A 15631-nucleotide genomic window follows, 5' to 3' on the forward strand; every position below is an offset into this window, starting at 1 on the left:
ATCTTGAACAGTAACTGTGTGCCTCAAGCCAGGTACTTCTGGGTGAACAAGGGCATCGTTTCCCACTTAAGGCTTTGTTCCTTAACAGCTCTCTTCCTTCCTCCCTCTTCCCCTGATCTTCATTAGGTCACAGTGTAGGAAAGCAACCATGATGTACATGTTCCTGTGTCGGTAAAATAATCTGTGTTGCCTGCCTAGCTGAAAGAGTGGACATCAAATATGCATCCGAGAAATATTCTCTGCAGATCAGGGAGCTCATCCTTAAATTGAGTCAGTAGTTTATCTAAATTAGTACCTTTCTTTGGGTGTTAGTTTACCTTTGCTGTCTAGTCATTTTATCTTACTTATTTGTCTGCTGCATTAAGCAGTCTTGTGCTACCAGAAGTGTTAAAGGAGAAATTTACACAGACGTGGGTACCACTAGGTTTGCTTTAATCACAACTCAGAGCTGGGTCACCACCGCAGTGAGTGGCAGAGAACCAAGGGATACAGCACAGCTTATTTACACGTATCAAATCATTAGTCAGCATCCGAAGTTTTTAGGAGTTTCCTTTGGTCTTGTCAGTTCTACAAATCCATCACCTGACCCATAAAGAAGTTTTCAAAAATCTTCTGATATAGAACTGAATGCCTTAGCATGGTTTTATTGAGGGGAAAAAAAATAATTTAATTTCGCTGAAGAGCAATGGTTTTTTTCCTGGCAGTGTCCTTTTATCTTCTTTTTCTCACTAGCATAAAGAAAGGATTTCAGTATTTTGGAGCTGAAATTATGTGCAAACTTAGCATCGCCCTGCACAAGGGCAATCCTCAGTTTTGCATTTAGAGTAAATGGCAACAGAATGTTGCATGTTGTAAAAAGCTTGTGGTCAAAACATGAATTCTTCAGCCTTTGAATTCAGAAGGAATTTTGTCAGAGCTTGCTGCGGTACCCACTCTTCTACTTCTGTCAGCTCTCAGGGTATATGTACATTTTAGACTGCTCTGTAGAGAAGCTGTCTTTGGATTTCAGAAGCAACCTAATTCCAGAACTCCACACAGATAAGGTTGTGACAGGAGATGTCCTGTAAGGATAGGAGTGAGTGAATGTGTAGGTAATACTCTTCAGTGTTGGAGGTGAGTGTTTTCTCACCCTTTTTTGAGGGTTAAGACCTCATCTAGGTTTATGTCTGTCCTCTACCTGATACACAGGAGTTTTTCTGAAGTTCCTGCTCAGGAGGGGCGTTTTGAGGTTATACTGTTCTGGGGAGAGAGGTGTCTCCTGTTAAAATCCTGATTTGCTTCAATACTTCCGCATTCTTCAGAGCATAGAGTAAAATTAAGGGTTAGGGTTAAACCTAAGGTGAGAGTTTAAAAGTAAACTGTATAGTTATTCTTGTTTAGTCTGTCTGATTCAGTGTGTATTTTGTATTTAAACAAGCCAAAACAGCTTTAGCAGAATTTCACTCCATTGTTGTATTGACTAGTTCAGTTCCTCGAGAGCTGGCAGATTCTGTTCTGAAACAGGCACAGAAGGGAGTGAAATGTGTATCATCACCGAGTGTTCTCACCACTGAACTGTTCGGCATAAATGTAGGATGCAACTATGTCCATACTGCCTTTGTGAGTCTACTTACAAATTTAGGTTAAGAAAATTGAACAGTTTACTTAAGAAATGTAGAAACAAGCAATATCCACAGTTTCACTCAAACATATTACTGTAGGATGCTGGCACCTGAGTTCACAAATTTCAGAATTGAACTTTTAGTAAAAAAATTGTCTAGACCTACATACAGGTTGTACTTTCAACTTAAGCCTTCTACTTTAGAAGTTTAAAATTCTCTTAAAAACATGTAGCAGAACTAAAAATTATAAATTCAGTAATGTTTTTAAATGTTTTTAAAATGTTAGTTTATTCATCAGTAAACGTTTCAATATTGAGGAATCTCAGAACAGTCTTTTGAGATTTACAAACAAGCACTGAGATGCTTTTTGCCAAGATTATACTTGTCTTTTTCTTTTTGAACTGCTTGACTTGATCTGGATGAATTCGTTTAAAAGAGTAAAATGTTGTATAATGCTTGCATTAAACTGTAAATTAAGAAACAATATTCTGGTGTGTACAGATGCATTATCTTTTGAAGTCTGTATATTTACGATAGCTACTCCATGTTACTTCTGTCATCTGCTACTTTTTTAAGCTAATACCAAAAATATGTACAAATAAACCAGTGTCAGTGTTGTATTGACATGACTGAAATTAATTTATAATTTCAACTGATCATGTTACAGGGAGACTATAGCTGTAAACAAAAAATATCATAGAGTATATTAGACACTGTTTTCTGTCTTCTACAGATTTCCTGTTCTTCAAGTCCAACTGTAACATCAGGTTCTGGTAGCAGTAGTTCTTTATCACCCCTTGGACCTCTTTGTAGACAGAGATCATTAGGGAATGGCGTTCTGTGTTCTGAGTCTAGCACGTCAGGTGTTTCTTCACCAACATCTAGCTATCCAAAAGCACCAGGCTTTGAACGAGAAGATCAGGTATGTGAATAATATGGGTCTAGAAGTACTAATGTAGTCTTCAGTTAAATTAGATTCAGCAGAAAATGTTGTCTGCCTTATGTATCAGCACTGATTTGGGTAATTTAGAACACAGTTTGGAACCCTTTTCTTCAGTGAGCTAAACTGCATCAAATTACAGTTGTCACAGGCCAGGAACACTCATGCAAACGGTCATTGCAGCTCTCCTGATGTGCAGTAAATTCTAACTTTGCAGGAATTAAGAGACTGTCATTTTGAGCCTGTGTTTCCAAGAACAGAACAAGATAACAATGGGAAAAAAATCATATCTAGACTTGGTAGGATTCAGTTTTAATTGTTGAAAATTGATGGTGAAAGGATGAATTACTTTCTGGCTGTTGATACTATTTATGAGTTCCAATCTTAGATTAATTTCAGTCTGTTTCTTCTCCCACCTGCAGCTGCCTCTCTCCTGGGACAAGTTCATTGTTGAGACAGACATAGATGATAAAATATAACAAGCCTCTTAGAGAGAGATATGTAGCATTAGCAATGAGAGGAGAGTGGTTGAAATATAAGTTGGTGAGGAGTTACAGTCCTTTAGTCTGGAGGTGGGGAGAAAACAAGCAATGCTAGAGACTGTTGGGAGAAGGGAAGACTGATATTTTTCAGGGATATGAAACAGCTCTGATAGCCTGCGAGAAAAAAGATGAAAGCCCAGTATTTACCTGTTAAAGTATTTTTTTCTTTCTGTATTATAATACTAGTTACACTTCTAAATTGTCAGAAGGGACCTATTTTAAAGGAGCTCCAATGACACATTTAAATAAGCTGCAGCCAAGCTGATCAGCCACCTTGCAAACCTGTGACTTGTTGGAATCGATTTCTGTAACCTGAGATACACAGAGAAGTGCAGAAGTAAAAGCCAGAAGAAGCACGGAAGGCAGGGAAGTGGATTTTGTAAATGGTAACTTGTTGCAGGTGATGGTGCGATCATTACTCTGAACTTCTCCAGGCAGGGTCGCTTTCTGACATGTAGATGTTCAGATGGACTATAGGTTGGAGTCATATAGGTTGGTCATTGTGACAGAAAAGATTTCCATCTTCCAATATAGAGAACAAGTGATCATTGGTCAAATATCATGGAAACAATGCAGTTAGATGTCAGCTGGCTGCTTTCTGAACATGAGTCAGCCATAACCGGAAAATGGCGTAGCCATTGGTGAAGATCTGTTCTGCTGTTTTGGTCAGTTAATGAGTAATCTACTGCTGCAAATAATGGGTCTCGGCAGCAAAAATGTCATGTGCTTGCATTTTAGTGGCCACATTTAATCTCTTTAGAGAGAAAGCAGTGACAGACTTCGCAATAGATAAAAAAGTACCTAGAGTGGTGGGAGGCATATAAAGGAGAGTTGTTACTGCTAGAGAGATTTCACTACAAGACACATGAAGAATATCCCAAAGGAAGTGAGGAACAGACACAAGACTGCTCAAAGGCAGCAGGAAGAACAATTTTTTGCCGAAGGAGACAGCACCTTGCAGAGTTTACTGCAATTTGGGAAGTCACTGAAAATTCCTGGCCTGACAAGAACAGAGATCCTTTGATCCTGCTCTGCAAGGAGCAAGGGGGCAAAGGAAGTGCTTAGAATTCCCTTGTATTTAAGTGTGTTGTCTTAGTTTCAAAAGTTACTTTATTATAAAATTGTGTTCACAGAAAATCTGCCCTTTTATTTGAAGGGAATTTTGTTTGTTTGTTTTTTATTTTTTTATTATTTGTAGCATGATCACTTTTAAGGGAAAATCAAGACAGTTCCACTCAAACTTTTGGCTACCTCAGGCTTCTGTCCCACCAACCTCTGGCAAGAGTATTCCCCATCCAGTGATTGTTGGGGACATGTTATTTCTGTCACAGTATAATGCTAACATGGATACTTATTTTTTAGACCAGAAATAACTTGCATGTTTTCAGTTATGCATATAAATGGAACAAGTGCAACTTCTGTTCCTTTTCCATGTGGCAATTTACTCTGTGATCATTAAAATTTAATACTCCATGTGGGACCGCAGTAAGGGAAATTAAGTCAGCCTGTTGAAGATATCATTACAGAGATGCCACTGACCCTTCTAAACTAATAATACATTTTACAGCAATCACTTATTAAGTTCATGTATTACAGAGGTTTTCGTCTTTCAGGCAAAGCATCGAAGCTTTCCAGCTGAGAATCAGCAGAAAATAAATGAACAAGACAACAAGCAGGTATTGCCAAAAGCTAAAGATGATCAGGGGGCTGAAACACCTGTGCTCTGAAGAAATGTTGAGAAAGTTGGGGTGGTTTGGCCTGAGGAAGAGAAGGCTTCAGGGAGACCTTATTGCGGCCTTCCAATGCTTGAAAAGGGCTTTTAAGAAAGATGGAGAAAGACTTTTTACCAGGGCCCATAGTGATAGGACAAGGGGCAATGTTTTTAAACCGAAAGAGGGTAGATTTAGGTTGGATATAATTTCAAAAATCTTTATAAGGGTGGTGAGGCACAGGAACAGGTTGCCCAGGGAAGGTGTGGACGCCCCATCCCTGGAAGTGTTCAAGGTTGGGTCGGGTGGGGGTTTTGAGCATCATTTCAGGCATTTCATCTAATGAAAGTTGCCCCTGCCCACGGAAGAGGAAGTTGAACTAGATGATCTTTAAAGGTCCCTTCCAACCCAAACCTTTCTATGATTCTCTGGAGGTGTGTAGTCCATCTGTCCCCTTGTCAAAATAGGGTCAGCTAGAGCAGGCTGCTCAGTCCCTTCTGTAGTAGTGTGTTGAGTATCTCCAAAACTGAAGACTCCACAGCTTCTTTGGGCAACATGTCCCAGTGTTCGGCCACGATTGCAGTACAGTATTTTTTTATGTGTAAGTGAAACTTTGTGTATTTCAGTTTATGCCCATGTTTAAAGAAAAAAATATTCATTCTCATGGTCATTACTGGCCTCAGTCTTGCACTATATCTAGCTTTGAAATAGAAGGTTTCTGTGGTATTTGTAGAAGTCAATAGCATAGATACTACACAACCACGACTTGTTATACAGAAGGCAATGACAGGATGTGTTGATTGATTCAGTTACAGTTAAATGTTTTCATTAACTAAAAGATTGGAAGGAATAAAAAAAAAAAAGCAATAAAGGGAATTGAAATACTGGAAACTCTGCACCAAGTTCCTGTAGACTTTGTGAAGTTATTTTCCAGTTTAGAATGTTACATGGTTACATATTGTTTTAGTTTCCTATATTATATAATTCAAATGTGTGATTTGTATGAAAAAAATGTTCAGCTAGAAAAAAGTACCACAGGTACAAGTTGTTCATTATATAACGTGATACATGTGTGCTGTGTGGTCATGTTTCTCAGCTATCTAAAGACAACATCAGTTTATGCACCAATCGCATTTAGGTTAAATGAGAAAATTTACAGATAAAAAAAATATGTGTATAAATGCATAATGAAATTGTACAATTCCTCAGTAGATACTTTCCTTTTGAAAAGATACATCAGGCTTCACCTAAAGAATTATGTTTGTAGAGTGCATTTGCAAGTATTCAAATTCCTTTTTTCTGAAAGCAGAATTCCCTCATATGGTAGTGATGTCTAGCCACACTGGAGAAATGCACTTGCTGGTAAATGATAATGAAAAATTATCCTAATGTATTAATTCTGAGGGTTCCTCTGGATTTCTTTCTGTTGGAATTAAAGTAACTACTTTAAAAAATATATTCTGTTCATTTAACATGCTTGTACAAACATTGGTGTAAATGTGTTTATGTGTGTATACATATGTGGTTTGTTTTTTTTAACAGAACCATCTCAGTGTTTTTTCAGCAGTTAACCCACTTGCTTCAAGTATAACTTCCAGTCTGGCCTCCAGTGTTGGATCAGATAGTTCATCTCCTACAAGTGTGTCTGCTATCAGTGCCAAAGCTCTCCCGTTCTATTCCAGCAGTAACACAATTGAATCAGTAATAGGTAAGTCTTAACATTTAATCTCCAATTGTACATGTGTTGTTGCATTATTTAAGTTCTTATTGTTGTAGGTGTGTACAACATTAATGTCTTCTTTATTGTATGCAATTAAAAGCAGTATCTGAAATTTTATTTAAATGTTCTCACCCAAAATCATGATTCACAAGGTCTTCAAGGAAGCGTAGGAATGAGTGAATGGGACATTTAAACTGGAATTTTGGCATGAGTATTGGCCAGTGATTTAAAAACAATGTGTAAAATCTCTGTAATGCAACTCACTGTTGCTAGAAGTGCTCTCTCCTCAACTTCTGTTTGTAGGCTTATGAGATTTATTTTTTTTGTTTTTAATGTTACCATAGCATGTGCAATTACGGATCTTAATGTGTTTGTGTGAAAATGGGAGATTTTTCTTCAGCTAACTGTGTATTCTCCAGTCTGGTTACTTGTATGATCAAGGACAAAATCTTTTGTTTACACTATGTGGACCAGATCTGAAAGGACACAGAGAGGGGGAGCCCTTGCTTTCTGGGTGCACAAGACAGATTCTGGGAAATACTCGCTTCCAAAATTTCTGTTATTAGCCCAAAGCCTTTCCCATGGTTCCAACCAGCTAGACTGTTTATGTGGAAAATGGTAAAAGGAGATAAATACTTCAGTAATAATTAGACACCGGGAACTTCAAAACTGGTCGTGGTACTCCTGCTGTGGTCTCAGAGGGGCTGGATAGAGGGGAATAATTGCTTCCCCTAACTTGCTGGCTACACTTTTACTAGCACAGGCCAATGTGCTGTTAACTTTTATTGCCACAGAACATGCTGAACATGTCACTCATCAGAATTCCTAGGTCTGTTTCTGCAGTCCGCCTTTCTGATTGTTTGGCCCTCAGCCTGTACTGCTGCAAGGGTTTACTCTGTCCCAGGTGCAGCATTATTCTGTTTGCCTTTGTTGAACTTCCTGGGGTTTCTGTCAGTCCAGCTCCCCAGCCTTTTGAGGTCCCTCTGAGCCGCAGTCCTGCCATCAACTGTATCAGCTGCTCCCCATAATTTAGTGTTATTCACAAAGTTGTTGAAATTTCTGGCACTTTTACACTGAAAGTGGATTACTGAGGAGGCCGTGGCAGGAAATGTTACACTTTGAAAGATGCTGTATTTCACATTCTGTGCTGTAAGTCCCATGATTACGGAGCTGATGTGATTAGCTGGTGTACTTGAAGCTTTCTGTGTTTAAATCGATGTGTAGCAGCGACCAGGAGACTGCAGGCAGTGAGTCAGCACTTCAGCATGGTAAGTTAGGCATTTGCTCTCTTAATATTTTCAGGAAAGAAACCTATGCAGAATATTGAGTAATGGGTCTCTTTCTGCAGTCTCACAAGTGTATAGCTTGCTTTCCATAAAGGTTTGTTTGATGATTTGTGTGTTAGATTTGAAAATAACTTTTAAATTATTTTTAAATTTCAGAATTAGAATGAGCAGAATTTTAGTTTAGAAATGCAAGTAATATAATTTCATCATCTTACAGTTAATATTTTAAGGTATACTATGGAATGAAATCATGTTTTTGTCAAGATAAGCATTGCTTCTGGAATAAGTAGAGGCTAGTTGGCTGTGACAAGTTACTCATATAACAATAAAAATCATGATCTAATTTCTGTATACCAGACATGGTGCTAATTCAGTATAATTTTAAAATCGTGATATACTGAACAAGTATTGCAAAGTTGTTTAAACAGTGATATGCTATGTTTCCTGTGTCTCAGTGTGATTGCATTATTGAGCGTAAGAGACTCTTGATTCCTCTGAGTTAAACTATGCTTCTGCTGTCTACAGATGTTTTTTCTAAAACAGTTTCCAGTATCTTATGTTTGTTAACACAATATGAATCATAAAATATGTGCCTCATGTATGTATAAGTTAGTTACTTTATGGTAACTGCATAGATATTTTTTTTTCCTTAAAATAATATAATATACATGTAAGTTCTTTTTCCAGAGTTCTGCTTTGTGGATATACAGAATGGCATTGAAAATAAACTGCTGCATGTAATCTGAATAGAGCAGAAAAATAAGACATTATTGTAGAACAGAAAATAACTACATAGTGCCCTTGTAGGAAGTGGTAGATTGAAGAGTTGTGAAAAAAGGGATAGAAAAAGAGCTGCAGCAAGGGAAGAGGCTAGGTGATTATGGAAAAAGGGGATGATTGGTTTTGGATAAAGGATTAGGGGAAATGCAGGAGGGTTACGTTAGGAAGGACTAAGGAAGCTTTGTCAGACAGTGGGGTCTGTAGCCCTTTCTGTGGCCCTTTATGTTATGAGGAGCTCCAAGCCCTCTCTGTCTGTTCCCTGAGTAATAGTCTGCAAGAGCTGGGGAAGAGAAGGGTGCAGCGGATTTGGGTATAAGCATATCAATCAGAACTAGTATTTAGCACTGAGGCTTGGGCAATATGTTGAAAACTGAGGAATGATGGAGTGGAAGAAGGTTTATTGCTGCAGTCTACTTCTGTCAGAGTCAAGGGAGATGGGTTGTCTGGTTTTGTTCTGGTAAAAAAAAAAAAAAAAAAAAGCAGCAGCCTAATCTAAGAACATAAAAGCTGCAGCATGTTTTAAGTCCTGAAAATGAAAGGGAGGTGGGGAAAAAAGATAAATTAGGTCAGTAAAGTGTCAAAAGGAGACAGATTTGGAGAGGAGTAAACAGGGAATGAGCAACAGTGAAGGGAAATGACTCAAGTGGTAGTAGGGATAAGGTGGGACCTTAACATTAGGGGACATCTGCCAGCCTGATACTCAGCCCTGTTGTCTGTGTTAGGTTCTGGCTGGACATCCTGCTGGGATGTTTTGGTTGCTTCCATTGCTTTCTCTTGAATACCAGCATGGAGATTTTGCTTGTCTGGGAGACTTGCCATTCAAGGAAAATGGATGTCTCTCCATTTGCTTCCCATGTGTGCTGTGATCTTAAGATGCTGTCCATGTTTTCTCCCAGTACTCCAATGACTTTCCACCATGTGTGGTGGAATTTGAGAAAGCTATAAGGTATCAGAAATTAAGCTTCAAAAATCTAGGTAATAAACAGTAAGGAGTCGTGCCAGTCCTTGTGGTAGGGGAGAACACGTGTGGCAGGGTGAGTTAAGACCTCATGTGAGCAGAATATGATAGGTTAATGATTTAGTAAGGGTGCAGGCTTAGATCTGACCTGCTATTTGAGCAGTATGATTTGTGTCAGCCTTGTGCTTTGCTCTGGCTTGGTGTACTTGCATAGTGATACACTGAGCCAGACACTGCAAATAACTTTGAATGTTAATAACATCTGGGTGATGTGGGGAATTGCAAGAGCTTGAAAAAAACTAGTTTGTTTCCCTTTTGAAAGCTATTGATGGTGCTGAAGGTGGGATTTTAAAGCCTCTCTTTCAGTCAATGATTGAGATAATTTTGAATTCTTTGAAAGAAAGTGGAACAGTTTCACTTGGTGAAAGTGAGAGGGATCTCTCCCAGAACATCCTGCAGCTTACTGATGAGAGGTTTGCTCTCACAGGTGTATGGTAGCTCTGCACAAAGGATGTTGAGACAGGGTTCACATGTGAAGATTTATTATAGGGTTGCATGGCTTATGGCACGTAATGGTGAAAATTATTTCCAGATAAATGTAGAAGCATAAGAAAAGAGAGAGAGAAGAAAGAGAATGAGAAAACCGTCCCAGTGGACAAGTGGGAAAAGACATGATAGGCAGAGCAAACAAGCATCCTTCCTCTCTTGGGCATCCTCTCCAGTGCAGCAGCTGATTCTCTCTCACATAATAATTTTCCCATATTAACTGTATTAACTATAGTTTTTCATCAAGACTGTCCCAAACTCCTTATGGGCTCTTCCTGCTTGCAATGTTTCTGGTGTTAATTGGAGCACACTTTGGTCAGTAGATGGTGCTGCGTGCTAGCTGGTTGGTGAGCTGTGTCCAAAGGGATTACCGGGCCCCTCTAATTCAAATCAAAAGCTACCATCAGGAGTAGGAGAAGAGGAGGAAGTGTGTTCTCACACCAGTGGCAATCCCTGCCCTGTGAACCCACCATGAGAATGCTCTGAAGCTGGCTGGTGCCAGATGGCGAGCATAGCAAGATAGTGAGCATGAGAACAAGGAAGGAGACGTACTGTCTCAGAGGCGCTGGAAGGCACTGCCAGAGCAGAGGGGTGGAAGAGCAAGATAGGCAGCTTACGGTGTTGCAAGTGAAAGGCCCTAACACACCTGTGAAAGGTAAAGACAGGGTAAGGCTCACAGCAGCAACGGAGGTCCAGAACCTGGTATTTAATCTGGGTTTCACGCAGCACTTGCAGCCACTCTATGCCTTGAGTCATCAGGTAAAAGGAAACCGTCTCTCCCCACCTTACAGTATTGTACAGAAGGGCTCACTTAGGCACCTGTCTCCAAGAGAAGGTTATTGTTGCCAAACTGAAAACCCAGGGTATATCCCTTCAGGCTAAATTGCAGATACAGAGGGAGCTTCCTCCCCGACTGCTCGACACCAAGCTGATGTATCAGTTCTGCTGAAAGATCAGGGTTACTGTTTGGGCACAACTCCGTACTGCTGAAGTTGTGTTGCTTTTGAGACCCAGACTAGTAACTCTTCACAAAGAGTTGTGTTAACTCTTCAGCTCTCTTTGTCACAGGCATCACTGTGTAGTATGTGAACTTTATCTCTTAACTGGTATTTTGTTCTGGACAGCTTAGGCAGCTTCCTGAACTGGAAGCTCGCAGACTGTGGAGTCAAGTAGCCTGGTCAACATTGGAAATGCCTATACGTAATAACACTGCACTGATCTCATATTAATGATCCACATAGTCCTTTCAGTTTCTGACTTGTAGCACTTTTACAACTGTCTAGTACTTCTGCCAAAGATTTTCTGCAGTTCACAGTGCCTAACGTTTAGCACTAGGCCATGAGAGATGAATCAGTCCAATTCCAAAGGAATCAAGAGATTCCTTTTGGATCTTCTGAAAACTTTTACACAAGCTGATGTGTCTTCTGTTTCTGTTTGTACCTTTTCAACTCATTTAGGCTTTGTGCCAATTTTTAATAATGATTTTCAACATAAAATCTAAAAATCCTTTAGAGAGGTGATTGCTATCACTAACCACAGTGACTAGGATCATCACTTTTCTCCCTGTAAAATCAGCGTTTATGCAGACTTGTCTCCTGTCTTCCTGACTGTGCAGTTGTTCAACATTAGTTAAAGTATAGGTACAGAGGGGCAAATTACTTAATTCTTCCTCTTAACTTCTTTTCTGCACACATAGAGGTATCAGGGCAAAACCGCCCATCTTCTAACACTTTATAAGCAGTGGACCTAGTAATAAGTATACTGATAAGAACTTTTTCTTGACATTGCTTAGAGACATTTTAGACCAACATAAGCATTAAAAGCAAAGGCAGTCTAACTGCTAAGTCTAAAAAAAATGTGATTTTTTAATTTTATTTTAAAATATTGCACATTTTCACTTGAATATTCTGACATTCCTTAGATCTGTGTACCCTGATACGTAAATTAGTTACCCCGAGGGCTACCTGTTGAAAGGGGCATTTACAGTGCCTTCCCTCAGGTGTATAATACCTGGGTTTCTTCAGTAATAATAAAAAATATATTTACATAGGTATCCAAATTTTATTTTTCTTCTTTCTCTGTTGATGTACATCTAAGCACAGCAGGTGACACGGATTTGTGGAAAATCCAGATAGATGGCCACCTCTCCTTTATCCTCTGTTCATCTTACCAGTATAAAGAACCGTAATAGCTTTTATATGAAGGTTTTCCCTTTTAGAAAATAGAGAGGATATCCTTCGCTGTGTGTCAATAGTGTGCTTAAGATGATGACCTAGATGTGAAAGGTTCTGCGATGGAAGCACTTACAAAAATCGTCAAACAAATTTTTGTTGTGGTTTAATCCCACCTGGTAACTAAGTGCCACACAGCCGCTCACTTGCTTCATCCTCACCCAGGGGGATGAGAAGGAGAATTGGAGAGGAAAGTAAAACTCGAGGGTTGAGATAAGAACAATTTACTAATTGAAATAAAATAAGAACAAAAGAATAATAGTAACGATAACAGTAACAGTTGTAATGAAAAGTCGGGAGAAGGGGGGAGGAATGAAATCCAAAGGGAAGGGAGGAAAGAGAACCCGTGACGCACGGCACAACTGCTCACCCCCCGCTGACCGATGCCCAGCCAGTCCCCGAGCAGCGACCAATAGGCAGCCCCAACCACCCCCCCTCAGTTTATATACCAAGCAGGATGGCCCATGGTATGGAAATGCCCCTCCGGCTGGTTCAGGCCAGCTGACCCCGCTGTGTCCCCTCCCAGCTTCCCGTGCCCCTCCAGCCCCCCAGCAAGGCCTGAGAAACCAAGAAGTCCCTGATGGCACTGTTCCCACACCAGATCCAATACACAGCACTGCACTAACCACCGAGAAGAAAATTAACTCTATCCCAACTGAAACCAGGACAATTTTCCTCATTTCAGCCATGACAGTTTTACGGATAATTCAAGGATAATTCATTGATACAATGTTTTGTTTAACAGGTTCTGCTTTAGATTTGCATTTTAAGGATGTGAACGTCGCATCTATAGATAGAGATTTAGAAGATCAAGAAGGCAGTGACCTTGGATTAGCAAGTAAGAGGTCCAGTTTATAAAATTACGTTCGTTTTAAATACCTTTCTTACCTTTCTGAACTGTTACTCATCCAAATAGTTACAGACAGCAAAGACTTTGAGGAAAAGTCCTCAGTTTTTTGTAACTGAGTTTTTTAATAGTTTTTTTGCAGCTGTTTAAGTTTGTGGTGTAAGGGGGTTGCACTGCTACCATCCTGTCTGTATTTTGTAAGAGATCGGTCTATTAAATATTTTTTGAGGGGCTAACGTGCTTAATGACTTGGGCCCATGGACATGATAGTTAATGGAAGGACCTACATGCCTGTACTGGAAGGCATTATGCTTGGGCTTGACTGCCTGCGTGTTGAGCGCTGCCATGTCTGACACCAGGCAGTATGTGCTGTGGGGACCAACAAGTACTTCCATGATTAGGTGGTTGCTGAGAAGGGGGAGTGAGGATAATTCTTGAGGAGAAGGAGCTAGCAACCTTTAGGACTTTAATACTTGCAAGTTAGGGACTGAGTATTTCTATGAATCTAACCTGGAACGAGCAATTTAGTTGAAGGTTGGGAAGTATTCAGCCATTTGGCCTCCTCTGGGAAAGGAGAGGAAGAAGCAGCAAAGGAGGTTGGTGCAGGGAAGAGACAGCAGAGAGGAAAGGTGAAGGGTAGGGAACATCAAGAAATTAAAATGTCACCTTCTCTTTGTGAAAGCAGAAAAGGGAAAATAATTGAGAGAAAAAAAAAAAAAACAAACAGAAAAACAGGAGGTGAAAACTGAGGAACTATAATTTCATTATCATATTCCTTTGAGAGTCATAAAGCAAGAGAACAGACACGTTTTTATAATATTTCCATTTACTTCCTGGTATCTGTTTTGCTAGCGTTTCTTTGGAGGAGGTCTATGGTGATTCTTAAGTTGGTTGTGGGTATGTGTTAAGCTTCCACTCACACAAACAAAACTGTATTCTTGGAGGGCAGACATGTTCCTCCCATGTTTTTCTTGCCCTGTGGCTCTAGACACAAAGGGTAAAACAACTATAGCTACATACTGTTTTATTATTGTTGACTGTTGCTCCAGGAAGAAAAACTTGCACTTATTGTCTCTATACATTAGGTTTTTCTTCCTTTAAGTTAACAATTATATTTTTAGTCTGCTAGCTTTAATGAATATACAGATATATTTCATGTTGTTGGAGTATGTAAGCTGTCACTGGGAGCACAGTGGATAGGATGATAACCCCCCCAAGCACTACAGATTCAAGACTTTGTCATAAGGCATGGAAGTCATTTTGACCCAAGTGAGTATCAAGTGCCCTCACTCCCTCAGTCGAGCATGTATTACAAACAACTGTAAGTTGCTTCTTTTCAGAAATAACACAGGTGTCCAGAGAGATTCTGCTTCGAACTTCTCCTTCTTCAAGTGCTTCCTTTGCAGTGAAAGGGGACAGTCCTAGGCAAGTTCACTGATTAGTGTGTGGATACATGAAGCTTCAGAGCAAATGGAATTCAGGAAAGTCACTTGGTTGGAAATGGACTTTTTCACTTCATCAGCTTGCTCATTTGGAGGTGGGCACAACAGAGCGACTGGTGACATGCTTCTGTCTTCAGATCTGAGCAGAGCATTTGGGGAGGCAGTTTACAGTCCGTTTGGTGCTGTTGATGTTTTGGCATGAAGTAGATCTAGGCAGATTGTAGCGGTGGCTTCATTATTGATAGCAAGAGCTAGAAGAAACCAACACTGAATTGCACTGATTAAGAAGTTCCTTACACCAAATTACTAATTTCTGAAATCTTGACGACAGTGATACAGGCTCTGGTGCCCCTCCCACCTTGACTGTGTTTTCTCCCAAGGTTGTTTTTTTGTTACTAGAGGTCATATTTGTGGTACTTGTATACTTCAGGTTATTAGGGGATCCATACAGAATGACCCAAGATGTTACAGTGTCAATAGGTGGTCATCTAGTTTTATGTAGATTCTCATCAGTAATGTTAGTGGGAATATCTTCAGAGGTTTTAGGGCTTTGTATTTATTTTGGTTGATTGACGACTTAAAATTTTCTGTCCAGTGATGATGCTAACAGGTTGTTCCTTTGCCAGAACAGTTTATGTGTTGTCTAATAATGTTTTCCATTATTGTTCGTGATATCCCCCTTCATACAGGCCTGGAAAGAAACTGATAATGTGTGCAATTTCAAATTTATTTCTCTGCTAGTGGTGTCAGGCTCAGCAATTCTCCTGATGCTATAGTTTGTTTGACCGATATTTCATTTACTGCTGTGTTCTATGCTGAAGGAGTGACTGCGTTTCATTGGAAGTACCATGAAGCGTGGAACAGGAAGAAAGTACTGTAACCAGTTTTATTTGTATGTGCAGGATAGTTCATGCAGTGCAATAGGTTGACCTTAGTGGGTAGCCAGACACCCATCCTGCTGCTCTCTCCCTCTCCTCAATAGGACAGGGGGAGAAAATAAGATGAAAAAGCTCCTGGGTCAAGATGAAG

General features: G+C 39.8%; 1 protein-coding gene across 10 annotated transcripts in view; it reads left to right on the forward strand.

The window, feature by feature from the left end:
• Positions 1-15631, forward strand: part of UNKL (unk like zinc finger) — a 60302-nt gene that overhangs the window by 33629 nt on the left and 11042 nt on the right. For 7 of the 10 annotated variants that reach the window (XM_056337124.1, XM_056337129.1, XM_056337126.1 and 4 more), the window contains 4 exons: positions 2335-2523; positions 4697-4759; positions 6335-6500; positions 13059-13151. In XM_056337124.1, coding sequence (XP_056193099.1) covers positions 2335-2523; positions 4697-4759; positions 6335-6500; positions 13059-13151 — 511 coding nt within the window. The remainder of the gene's footprint in view (positions 1-2334; positions 2524-4696; positions 4760-6334; positions 6501-13058; positions 13152-15631) is intronic. The other 3 variants (XM_056337125.1, XM_056337132.1, XM_056337133.1) reach the window with 3 other exon arrangements.

This window comes from Falco biarmicus, chromosome 4, assembly GCF_023638135.1.
Source record: "Falco biarmicus isolate bFalBia1 chromosome 4, bFalBia1.pri, whole genome shotgun sequence".
NCBI lineage: Eukaryota > Metazoa > Chordata > Aves > Falconiformes > Falconidae > Falco > Falco biarmicus.